Genomic DNA, 12,359 nt, shown 5'->3' with positions numbered 1-12,359 from the left:
CACAGAACGAATTAAGAAATAGTTTCTTCTCTTCTGTGTTTTGCAAGAGTTTGGGAAGGACTGATGATATTTCCTCTTTAAATGTTTGATTGGATTACTTAGTGAAGCCATCTGGCCCTGGACCTGGCTTTTCTTTATGGAAATTTCCCGATTTTCTTGTTTTGTGTTGTATTCTTTATTAGCATGTAGTAATTATATATACTAAGTGGCTTCAGTACATTTCCACACATCCATTCAATGTGCACTGATCAAATCCAACCTCCTTTTATCTACCATCTCACACACACCCACTTCCCAACCTCTTTATGGGAAATTAGTCTTACTAATTCAGTCTCTTGACTTGTTACAGTTCTTTTCAGATTGTCGATTTCCACATGAGTCAGTTTAAACAGTTTGCATCTTTGTAGGACTCTATTTCAACCAGCTTATCTAATGGTTGCCATATAATATCCATAATATTCCCTTATAATCCTTTTTTATTTCTATAAGGTTAGTAGTTATATCTCCACTCTACTTCTGATTTTAATTACTTACATCTTCTCTCTTCTTTGTTAGTCTAACTGAAAGTTTGTCCATTTTGTTGTTTTTTCATACAACCAATTCCTGTCAGACAAATGGGGTATACCTATAGTCCCAGCTATTTAGGAAGCTGAAAAGGCAGATTGGTAGAGCCAAAGAAATCCAGGCCAGCATGGGCAACATAGCAAGACACTATCTTTAAGTTTCAAGAAAAAAATGGTTTTGTTTATTTTTTTTTTCCTCTATCACTTTTGTGTTCTTGATTGCATATATTTCCATTCTGATCTTTGCTCTCTCCTTCCTTCTCACTTGGGATTTGGTACACACCTCTTTTTCTAGATCCTAATAGAAGATTAAGTTACTGATTTGAAAGCTTTCTCTCTTTTTTTTTCCTCCTTTCTTAAGATAGGCATGAGGGCTGACAGAATGGCTCTGGTGGCAGAGTCCCTGCCTACCAAGCATGAGGCCCTGAGTTCAAACCCCAGTGCCATAAAAACAAAACAAAACAAAAAATTCCCCAAGCTTTATATAGGAATTTATAGTTATAAATTTCCCTCAAAGCGCAGCTTCAGCTGTGTTCCAGAAACTTTGGTGTGTTGTGTTTTCCTTTTCATTCTTCTCAAAGTATCTTCTAATTCTGTAGTGACCTTTTTCTTGAACCTGGGTTATTTAGGAGTATGTTTTGAATTCCCACATATTTTTTAATTTCCCAAGTCGTCTTCTATTATTTCTTCTATTTTGTTCCTTTGTGATCATAGAGCATACTTTGTGTACAGTTTCACTCATTTTATATTTATGGCCTATAATATGGTCTGTCCTAAAGAGGGTTCCATGTACAATTTAGAAGAATGCATATATTCTTCTCTTATTGAGTGAAGTGTTCTGTAGACATCTGTTAGATTTAATTGGGTTTGTTTTGGGAGTTTTTTGGCAGGACTGGGGTTTGAACTCAGGGCTTCACACTTGCAAAGCAGGCGCTCTACCACTTGAGACACACCTCCTATCCCAGATTTAGTTGGTTATTGGGCGATAATTTTTTATCTTATAGTCTGTTTTGTCTAATCAGCATAACGATTTCAACTCTCCTTTAAATACTGTCTACATGGTATAGCTTTTCTGTTGGCAAAAAACAAAGCTACACGTATAGTTTAAAGATCTTAAACTTGGCTTGTTTCACCGTTCTAGCACTTCATCCCTGAAACAGAAAGGCTTGAGCAGAAAAGGGTCGGGTTAGTGGGGGGGAGTCGCTTTTTGTTTCTGTAGTAATTGTTGTTGTTGGGTTCTTTGGGGTGGGACTTGGAGGTTTGGGGGAGGGTTTTTTTTAGACAAAGTCTCCCTTTTTAGCCCAGGCCATCCTGGAACTCACTATGTAGCCCAGGCTGTCCTGACTAGGATTATAGGTATGCTCCACCAGGTCTGTCTCAAAAGTTGGACAGGAGACAGACTTCTCCTTCAACTTTCAAAAGTTGGAAAGGAGACAGAAAAGTACTGAAGAAAACAAAGCAGAAAATGGTCACCTTAAAGTTACTTTCAAAAGTTGGAAAGGAGACAGAAAAGTACTGAAGAAAACAAAGCAGAAAATGGTCACCTTAAAGTTACTTTCCTTCTATGATGGATAAGGAGAGAAAACAATAGAAAAATAACTGCTTAAAGACAGTATAATGAAACCCACCAAGCACTATTTGAACAGGGGAGAGATGGGAAGACATGATAAGAATAGAATTGGGCGGGTGAGCTTGGTCCAAGAACACTGTATGCACATATGGAATTATCACAATGAACCCCCTTGTGTTATTAATGACTGCTAAGTCAAAAATAAATTTTATCAGAAAAGAGAAATAGCTGGTTGATATCAGTCTACTTAAGATTACTTTTTTTTGTAAGAATTAAAAGAGAGGGAGCCAGGCAGGGTGGCACATAGAAATCCCAGCACTTGGGAGGCAGAGACAGAAGGGTCATGAGTTTGAGGACAGCCTGGGCTACATAGCGAGACCTTGTCTCAAAAAGTAAGAACTAGTGAGATAACTCAGTGGCAGAACATTTGCCTGTTTAATCCCCAGCACCACACACAAACACACACACACAAAATACAGAGGGATTCTTCTCTATCATGCTGATTGCAACTGACCTATTTGGGCTTTGTTTGACTTCTGATATGAGTGACTTCATTTTGATTGGAGCCCAGTCTTTTGGGGCCTAGTGCAGGATCTTAGTTTGAAACAGTGACCTCAACATTCCTTAAATACTTAGAAGCAGTAAGTCTCCCAGTCTTTACTGACCCGCTCCTCTATATTTGGTATATCATGACTGCTGCTGACAACTGTGCTTTAGTATTCATTTCCTGTTTTCTCAGAGCCTGAAGATCAATCAGAGGGGAGAGCTTAGGTTTTTCCTGCACATTCTTACACCCTTGAGCACATGCATAGTTTCTAGATTCTTATATATCATGTTGCCTCTGAGACCCTGTGGACATCTCATTCTGCAGCTTTACCTTTTAACTGTTCTGGCTCTTTTTTGCCCACCTGTTTCCGCCACCTTACACAGCCGCAAAGTTAATCAGTTGCCTATAATTGTTTTCAAATATGACCTCAAGAGAAAAGGCTTTTCCATGCTGGTTAAATTAGCCTAAATACAGATACCTTGCAAGTGGATCAGCCAAGGGACTGACACAAAAGTCAAGGAACAATTCTTTGTGAACACTGGTTTGAAAGAGCTGCCAACCCATTTTGATCCCTCTAGCAGATGCCAGGCTATTACTGGTTTTCTCTACAATTACTGGCTGTTGTTCCTTCAAGGATACATGGAGCCAGAGTGTAGGGAATGAGGCTAGGTAAGTTAAAACAAAAAAACCGTTCTTACTAAGATACAGTCATTTTTCCTGAATAAACACTACCAATATTGCTGCAGGTCTTTAGTTGACTTCAGTAGTTGTAAAAATTTGGATGCTGATCTTTTACGCCCATTCTCTTTTTGCTTTTGTGGAGGATTTAAATTTTGGAGTCTGTGCTCTGCTTCTTGCTGTGAATCTTATTTACAGTGATCAGTTTTGGGTTTTGTTTGTTTATAAATGTTTGCTAAATTACTCCAAACTATATTACAAACTATATTTGAAATATTGACAAGTATTTTATTGTTAATATTCTTATATAATTTATATATTTTTCCTCTTTATTCCTTCAGTGTTCTCAGTATTGTGTTTCAGGCACAGTAGGAATGGAGACCCAGAAATAAGAATTATGATCCTGCAGTTTTCTTTTTCTTTGGCCTTGATCAAAGTATTCCTGAATTGCAGTAAATTATTCCTTATTGTCAAAATATAGTGAAAATATTGTTTCATTTATTTGCTATTTATTGACCTATTATGGGCAAGACACTGTTTTAGGTGCTGTAGATTCATGAGTGTACAACAAATCAAGTTTTCTGACCTTAGTAGAGTTTCCATTGAGGTGGAAACTGTTAATGAACAAATAAATGATAAATTCTAAAATAGATTCAGTTAGTATTAAGTGTTTAGATGAAAAAGAAAGCAGAGTAAGAGACAGAATAATCAAAAAAGCATTTCTGAGGAGACCCAAATAGAGTAAAGGGAGATGTGAACTGTGCAAAGCTGACTGAGAGCCTGACAGAGGATTCCAGTTGCAGAGCCCTAAATCTGATCTATTGTATTTCATGTATGTGTGCTATTTTATATGTTTATATATTACAGGCATATTATCTTTTAAAATACTTTCCTGAAAAGATATTTTCCCAAAAAGTTGTGATTTTTAACATGGATTCAGTTTGATGACTGCTAGACCACTTTGTACACATATCTAATGTTATTTATTTTGTTTACTTTTTTTTTTTTATTATACATATGTGCATACAAGGCTTGGGTCATTTCTCCCCCTGCCCCCACCCCCTCCCTTACCACCCACTCTGCCCACTCCCTCTCCCCCCTACCCCCTCAATACCCAGCAGAAACTATTTTGCCCTTATTTCTAATTTTGTTGTAGAGAGAGTATAAGCAATAATAGGAAGGAACAAGGGTTTTTGCTGTTTGAGTTAAGGATAGCTATAGTGTGAGATTCCTCTCATTGCTTTCCTGTACATAAGTGTTACTTTCTAAATTAATTTTTCTCGAACTGACCTTTTCTCTAGTTCCTGATCCCCTTCTCCTATTGGCCTCTGTCGCCTTAAAGTTTCTGCATTAGTTTCTCTGCATTGAGGGCAACAAATGCTATCTTGTTTTTTGGATGTCTTACCTATCCTCACCCCTTACTTGTGTGCTCTTGCTTTTATCATGCGATCATAGTCCAATCCCCTTGTTGTGTTTGCCCTTGATCTAAAGTCCACATATGAGGGAGAACATATGGTTTTTGGTCTTTTGGGCCAGGCTAACCTCACTCAGAATTATGTTCTCCAATTCCATCCATTTACCAGCAAATGATAACATTTCATTCTTCTTCGTGGCTGCATAGAATTCCATTGTGTATAGATACCACATTTTCTTAATCCATTCGTCAGTGGTGGGGCATCTTGGCTGTTTCCATAACTTGGCTATTGTGAATAGTGCCACAATAAACATGGGTGTGCAGGTGCCTCTGGAGTAACCTGTGTCACAGTCTTTTGGGTATATCCCCAAGAGTGGTATTACTGGATCAAATGGTAGATCAATGTCTAGCTTTTTAAGTAGCCTCCAAATTTTTTTCCAGAGTAGTTGTACTAGTTTACATTCCCACCAACAGTGTAAGAGGGTTCCTTTTTCCCTGCATCCTCGCCAACACCTGTTGTTGGTGGTGTTGCTGATGATGGCTATTCTAACAGGGGTGAGATGGAATCTTAGTGTGGTTTTAATTTGTATTTCCTTTATTGCTAGAGACGGTGAGCATTTTTTCATGTGTTTTTTGGTCATTTGAATTTCTTCTTTTGAGAAAGTTCTGTTTAGTTCACTTGCCCATTTCTTTATTGGTTCATTAGTTTTGGGAGAATTTAGTTTTTTAAGTTCCCTATATATTCTGGTTATCAGTCCTTTGTTTGATGTATAGTTGGCAAATATTTTCTCCTACTCTGTGGGTGTTCTCTTCAGTTTAGAGACCATTTCCTTTGATGAACAGAAGCTTTTTAGCTTTATGAGGTCCCATTTATCTATGCTATCTCTTAGTTGCTGTGTTGCTGGGGTTTCGTTGAGAAAGTTCTTGCCTATACCTACTAACTGCAGAGTATTTCCTACTCTTTCCTGTACGAACTTTAGAGTTTGGGGTCTGATCCTTGATCCATTTTGAGTTAATCTTGGTATAGGGTGATATACATGGATCTAGTTTCAGTTTTTTGCAGACTGCTAACCAGTTTTCCCAGCAGTTTTTGTTGAAGAGGCTGCTATTTCTCCATCGTATATTTTTAGCTCCTTTGTCAAAGATAAGTTGCTTATAGTTGTGTGGCTTCATATCTGGATCCTCTTATTCTGTTCCACTGGTCTTCATGTCTGTTTTTGTGCCAGTACCATGCTGTTTTTATTGTTACTGCTTTGTAATATAGTTTGAAGTCAGGTATTGTGATACCTCCTGCATTGTTCTTTTGACTGAGTATTGCCTTGGCTATTCGTGGCCTCTTGTGTTTCCATATAAATTTCATGGTAGATTTTTCAATCTCTTTAATGAATGTCATTGGAATTTTGATGGGAATTGCATTAAACATGTAGATTACTTTGGGGAGTATCGACATTTTTACCATGTTGATTCTACCAATCCATGAGCATGGGAGATCTCTCCACTTTCTATAGTCTTCCTCAATCTCTTTCTTCAGAAGTGCATAGTTTTCCTTGTAGAGGTCTTTCACATCTTTTGTTAGGTTTACACCTAGGTATTTGATTTTTTTTGAAGCTATTGTAAATGGAATTGTTTTCATATATTCTTTTTCAGTTTGCTCATTGTTAGTGTATAGAAATGCTAATGACTTTTCTATGTTCATTTTGTATCCTGCTACCTTGCTGTAGCTATTGATGATGTCTAGAAGCTTCTGAGTAGACTTTTTTGGGTCTTTAAGGTATAGGATCATGTCGTCTACAAATAGGGATATTTTGACAGTTTCTTTACCTATTTGTATTCCTTTTATTCCTTCTTCTTGCCTAATTGCTCTGGCTAGGAATTCCATAGTTGAATAGGAGTGGAGATAGTGGGCATCCTTGTCTAGTTCCTGATTTTAGAGGGAATGGTTTTAATTTTTCTCTGTTAAGTATAATGCTGGCTGTAGGTTTGTCATATATAGGAGTTGAATAGGAGTGGAGATAGTGGGCATCCTTGTCTAGTTCCTGATTTTAGAGGGAATGGTTTTAATTTTTCTCTGTTAAGTATAATGCTGGCTGTAGGTTTGTCATATATAGCTTTATAATGTTGAGGTACTTTCCTTCTATTCCTAGTTTTCTTAGAGCTTTTATCATGAAATGGTGTTGGATCTTATCAAGGCTTTTCTGCTTCTATTGAGATGATCAAGTGGTTTTTGTCTTTGCTTCTGTTAATGCGGTTTATTACGTTTATTGATTTTCGTATGTTGAACCACCCCTGCATCCCTGGGATGAAGCCTACCTGGTCGTGGTGAATAATCTTTTCGATGTGTTGTTGGATTCGGTTTGCCATTATTTTGTTGAGGGTTTTTGCAGCAATGTTCATTAAGGAGATTGGCCTATAGTTCTCCTTTTTGGAGGTGTCTTTGCCTGGTTTTGGGATAAGTGTAATACTGGCTTCATAAAATGTGTTTGGCAGTTTTCCTTCCCTTTCTATTTTGTGGAACAGTTTTGGAGGGTTGGTATCAGTTCTTCTTTAAAGGTCTGATAGAATTCAGCATAGAATCCATCAGGTCCTGGACTTTTCTTTTTGGGAAGACTCTTGATTGCTGCTTCAATTTCATTTTGTGTTATAGATCTATTCAGGTGATTAATTTCCTCTTGGTTCAGTTTTGGATGATCATATGTATCTAGAAATCTGTCCATTTCTTTAAGATTTTCAAGTTTATTTGAATATAGGTTCTCAAACTAGTCTCTGATGATTTCCTGGACTTCCATGGTGTTTGTTGTTATCTCCCCTTTTGCATTCCTGATTCTACTAATTTGTGTTTTTTCTCTCCTCATTTTAGTCAGGTTTGCCAGGGGTCTATCAATCTTGTTTATTTTTTCAAAGAACCAACTTTTTGTTTCATTAATTCTCTGTATTTTTTTTTGGTTTCTATTTTGTGATTTCATCTCTTATTTTTATTATTTCTCTTCTATTTGTTTTGGGATTTGCTCTTGTTTTTCTAGGAGTTTGAGATGTATCATTAGGTCATTGATTTGGAATCTTTCAGACTTTTTAATATATGCACTCATGGCTATAAACTTTCCTCTCAGGAATGCCTTTGCTGTGTCCCATAGGTTCCGGTAGGTTGTGTTTTCATTTTCATTGACTTCCAGGAACTTTTTAATTTCCTCTTTTATTTCATCAATGACCCATTGTTGATTAAGTAATGAGTTATTTAGTTTCCAGCTGTTTGCAAGTTTTTTGTCTTTACTTTTGTAAATTTCTAAATTAATGTCCCCAAAAATCTGACAAATAGCTTAAATAATTTTAAATTTAAATAACTTTGTGGGGAGAAGGGGAGAGATAGGATTTGGCTATGTTACCCAGGCTGGTCTCAAGCTCCTAAGCTAAAGTGGTCCCCCTGCTCAGCCTCCCGAGGGCTATGGGCATGAGCCACCATACTCACCTAAAGATTTTGTATTGGATTCAAATTATTTATATAAGTGCATGTAACTATCTGAGTATTATGTGGAATTACAATTAGATTTCTTGTTTGTGTCTTTCTCAACAAAGATTTAGTGTTCATATGTCAGCTCACTTTCTCTTTCTTCTTAAAGATTAATTCCTTCCTTTCCCATCTTCCTTGTTTACCTTACCTTCTTTTCCTCTCTTCTCACCTATCTCTACCTCTCTCCTTTCCTCCCTGTCCTGCTTCATCTCTGCTGTCCTCTCATGTCCTCCTCCTGCTGCCTTCTTCAGCCTTTCTTTCCTTCTGTATAGCTTCTTCTCTCCCCACCTACCTTTTTTCCCCCAGTCTGGCTTAAACCGTCCATTGATAAGAGGTAAAAATAAGTTACTCTGCATCCATATGATCCACTGTATCCAGTACACTTTCTGCTGTGTTCTTTTTTTTTTCCTTCTCCTTTTATTTTCTCATTTTTACATTTACTTACATGTGTATACACTGTTCGTGCCACCTCCCTCCCACTTCCCCTCCCACTTTCTTTTGCCTGGAATACTTACCTCCTCTCCTGCCCTTTGGAAGCCCACCACCCTTCAAGGCCACTTTCTTTTTCCCTTCTTAATCTGTGGGTATCTCTTCTCCCCCTCACCTCCACTATTAAATTCCCTCACATCACAGACTATCTTCTTAGAATGCTCAGAATTTCTTGTTTTTGTTTTTGGTTTTTTTTCAGTACTAAGCCTTGCACTTGTTAGGCAAGTAACTCTACCACTTGACCCTTGCTCCAGCCCTACACTTCTAGGAATTTTTAACATAGTGCCTTGCTATGGCATATATTTGGTAAATTTAATTGTTGTACAGTAAGCTCTTTTATTTACCAAAATTTCTGTTTTCTTATCTCTAGTTAAAGAAGAGTGTAAGAGTCCTAAAGCTGAGTGTCATTCACAAAAAATGTCCAGTAAGCAGGTAAGCTTTCTTAAAACTGAATTTGTAGGAGCCAACTTTTTTATACAATTTGTGGTTCCGTGGCATGTGACTGAGTTTTGTAACCTTTTCAGCGATCTGTAAGGTTTGTGGAGCAAAGGCTGATAGCCACTTGGTTGAAGGTCACACAGCTAGAGTCCAGAGTTTGGAACCAGAAACACCTCAAATTCTTATATTTTCCACTTAATACTTGGATATCCTTGAGCAATTCTTCCACCCTCACAGCCTCAATTTCTTCATCTTTCAAGTGAAAATAAAGGGGCTGGAGGTGGGGCCCAAGGAGTAGAGCGCCTGCCTCACAAGTGCAGAGCTCTGAGTTCAAACCTCAGTACCACAACAAGAAAAAGAAAGTAAAAGAGTGCTTGCCTATCTAGCCCTCAGTTCAAACCCCAGTTCTGTGCATGCACACACACGTGCACACAAAAAATAAATGAAAATAAAAGTATTGATCATTTGTAGTTTCTCTCAATGTAATACATATTTATAGTCTGTATATGATACATACATAGACCTACACATATATGTATAAAATATGTAGAAATATGAATTTGTCTATGGAACAACATAGCAAACTTAACAGGGTATAAATTCTGTGGAGTTAAATTGGTATGGGGGAAGCTGGTATCATTTACATTTCATTTTATATAGTCTAGTGTTTGATCAGGAATATGTGTGCATTTTATAATCAGAGAAGCTTAGATGTACATCTGGGATATGTCTACCTTTCTTTTGTGTGCGCACAGTGTGTTAGAACATAGTTTTAAAATAGATCTCTTGGGCTGGGATACAGCTCGGTGGCAGAACACTTCCCTGCCATAGCAAGCCCTTAGTTTAATTCCCAGCACTGAAGGAGAAAAAGAGCTATAGTAAGTAATTAATTTATTAAGTTTATCCAGGGCTAGAGGTGTGGCCCATGTGCATTTTGTCCAGCATACAGGAGGTGACCCTGAGTTCAAAACCTCAGTATCACCAAAAATAAATAAAATGTCACAGCAAGGCCCTGAGTTCCAAAATGTTACACAGCAAAAAAAAAAAAAAAAAAAAAATCCATAGGTTTTTTTGGTTTTTTTTTTTTGCACTTAACAGATTCTTGGTAAGTGAATCTTTTAACTATGTAGATACCAGTAAATAGACTTTTAATGTTCTCTCCTTCTGAAACTCTTATGCTATAGTTTCCTTTTTCTACAAAAGGATCAATAAAATTATGTGGAGACATTGCCTGTGGACATTTAGTGAAGCCTTTATTGTTCTCCAAATAGTGTTTTTTATTCTAAAATATGTAAGATTTGAAATTGAACCAGTTATACTGGAATATACTTACGGTCAGTCTGGGCTATCGTAACAAAAAATGCCATGGACTGGGTGGATTAAACAACAAATATTTATTTCCTCACAGCTAGAGCTGGGAAGTCCAAGATGAAGGCAAAAGCAGAATAATGTTTGTAATGCTAAAATAAAATACATAAGATTTGAAAGAAAACCATCTATATTGAAATACAGTTAGAATCTGGAGAGGTGCTGGTACCTGCTGAGGTCTCTCTTCATAGCTTCCAGAGGGCTGCTCCTCATAAGTTCTAGCAGGACAAAAAGAATAAAAAATTCTGTTCTCTCTATCTTTTTTTAAGGACACTGATCCCACAATGGAGGTCCATCTCTTGACTTCACCTAAACCTAATTGTGTTCTAAAGGCCCTCCCTCTTAATCCCATCCCATTAGGAGGTTAGAGTTGCAACATAGAAATTGTGGGGGGAGTCACAAATATGCAGTCCATAAAGGGGTGTGTTGCCTACACTCGCAATTGAAGGGATGCTCAATCTTATTTACAGATTAATGAAGAAAAGAGAATTGTTCCCATTCAACAGTAAAGGCCCTTTATTTTTCTTATGATGCTAAAGAGAAAGCAGCACATCAAAATTTTGCAAGCCACTAATTTAGAATACTATTAGATAGTAAATTTATTTGTCCAGAAAGCTCATTCTTAATTTTTTATAGACTTTTGGAGGGCCTGCCAAATGTAGTGTTAAGCTATTGAAGAGAAATGAAAGTCTGGAAGTCTCAGAAAACCAAAAGGTTATGACTGGTTACCCAAATGCTATTGATAGGGTAAAAGATCCTTTATTCAGTTTCTCTTCCCAAGCGTTGACACATTGGAAAACGATGAGTGAAAATTGCATTACCATTTTTGAGCATAAAACTCTTAGCTTTTTCCTGTATCCTTCTATTTTAATCTCCATGCATAAATATTTATTCTTTTAGCCAAAGCCTGGGATTGAGAACTTTTTAGCAACTTTGAATATCTCTAAAGAAAATGAAGTACAGTCATCTCATCACGGAGAGCCTGCAAATGAGGAGCACTTGTCACCACAGTCATTTGCTATGGTTTGTATGTCTTAGGAGCTGCCCTACTATGGTCATCTCTGTACTGCTGGTCATGCATACCCCATCAGCTATTCAAGCACATTCCCTCACATAGGATGCTGTGTTGTGTCACTCTTGCCATCCCATGAAAACCAGGCTGCCAGCTTCATTTTTTTTTTTTCTTTTGTTTTCATTAGACCATAGCTCCCCTGCTTTTCACACATTGTTACATTGCTGTTAGGTAACTAGGCCAAAAGGTAAGCACAAGAATAAGGATTATTTGAATTTGAATATCTGGAAATGTGGATTTTTTTTCTACTTTTCCCTGTTTATTTACCTTACTCTGTATGAAAAAAGTTAGCATCTTCATTTTTAATAGTGGAGCTGTCCAAAAGGGCTGGGGGTGTAGCCCAGTGGTAGAGACCATTCGAGTTCAAGCCTGACACCTCAAAAAAAAAAAAGAGAGAGAGAACAATAAGTTGCTTAAATCTAATATGTTAACTTTCCTCTCCCCACCCCACACTCCGTATGAATAATTTCTAAAAAAGAAGGGAACACGGATGCTCAAAGAAATTCTGAAAATTGATGGCTCTGACACGGCAGACCATAAGAACGACATGAAACAATTTGGTAATGAAGCCAGTGTTCCCTGTAACAGAAGAGATGAATACCTGCCCTCACAGCCTAAACAAAACAAGAAATTGGGTGAGTAAGCTCAGTTCTGTTAAAAGTAGTGAATATCATTTCAGAAGTCTGATGTGCTGTTTTGAAGACAAAACTGTTCC

At 37.3% G+C, this 12,359-nt stretch overlaps 1 protein-coding gene across 2 annotated transcripts in view; it reads left to right on the top strand.

The window, feature by feature from the left end:
- Xrn1 (5'-3' exoribonuclease 1) overlaps nucleotides 1-12,359 on the top strand; it is a 101,742-nt gene that overhangs the window by 74,076 nt on the left and 15,307 nt on the right. Inside the window, exons 34-37 of one of the 2 annotated variants that reach the window (XM_074059642.1) lie at nucleotides 9,137-9,198; nucleotides 11,209-11,319; nucleotides 11,473-11,595; nucleotides 12,123-12,279. In XM_074059642.1, coding sequence (XP_073915743.1) covers nucleotides 9,137-9,198; nucleotides 11,209-11,319; nucleotides 11,473-11,595; nucleotides 12,123-12,279 — 453 coding nt within the window. The remainder of the gene's footprint in view (nucleotides 1-9,136; nucleotides 9,199-11,208; nucleotides 11,320-11,472; nucleotides 11,596-12,122; nucleotides 12,280-12,359) is intronic. The other variant, XM_074059641.1, reaches the window with a different exon arrangement.

This window comes from Castor canadensis, chromosome 17 (genome assembly GCF_047511655.1).
Source record: "Castor canadensis chromosome 17, mCasCan1.hap1v2, whole genome shotgun sequence".
Classification (NCBI taxonomy): domain Eukaryota; kingdom Metazoa; phylum Chordata; class Mammalia; order Rodentia; family Castoridae; genus Castor; species Castor canadensis.
The sequence above is the reverse complement of the archived record's forward strand: the minus strand, read 5'-3'. Positions and strand labels throughout refer to the sequence as shown.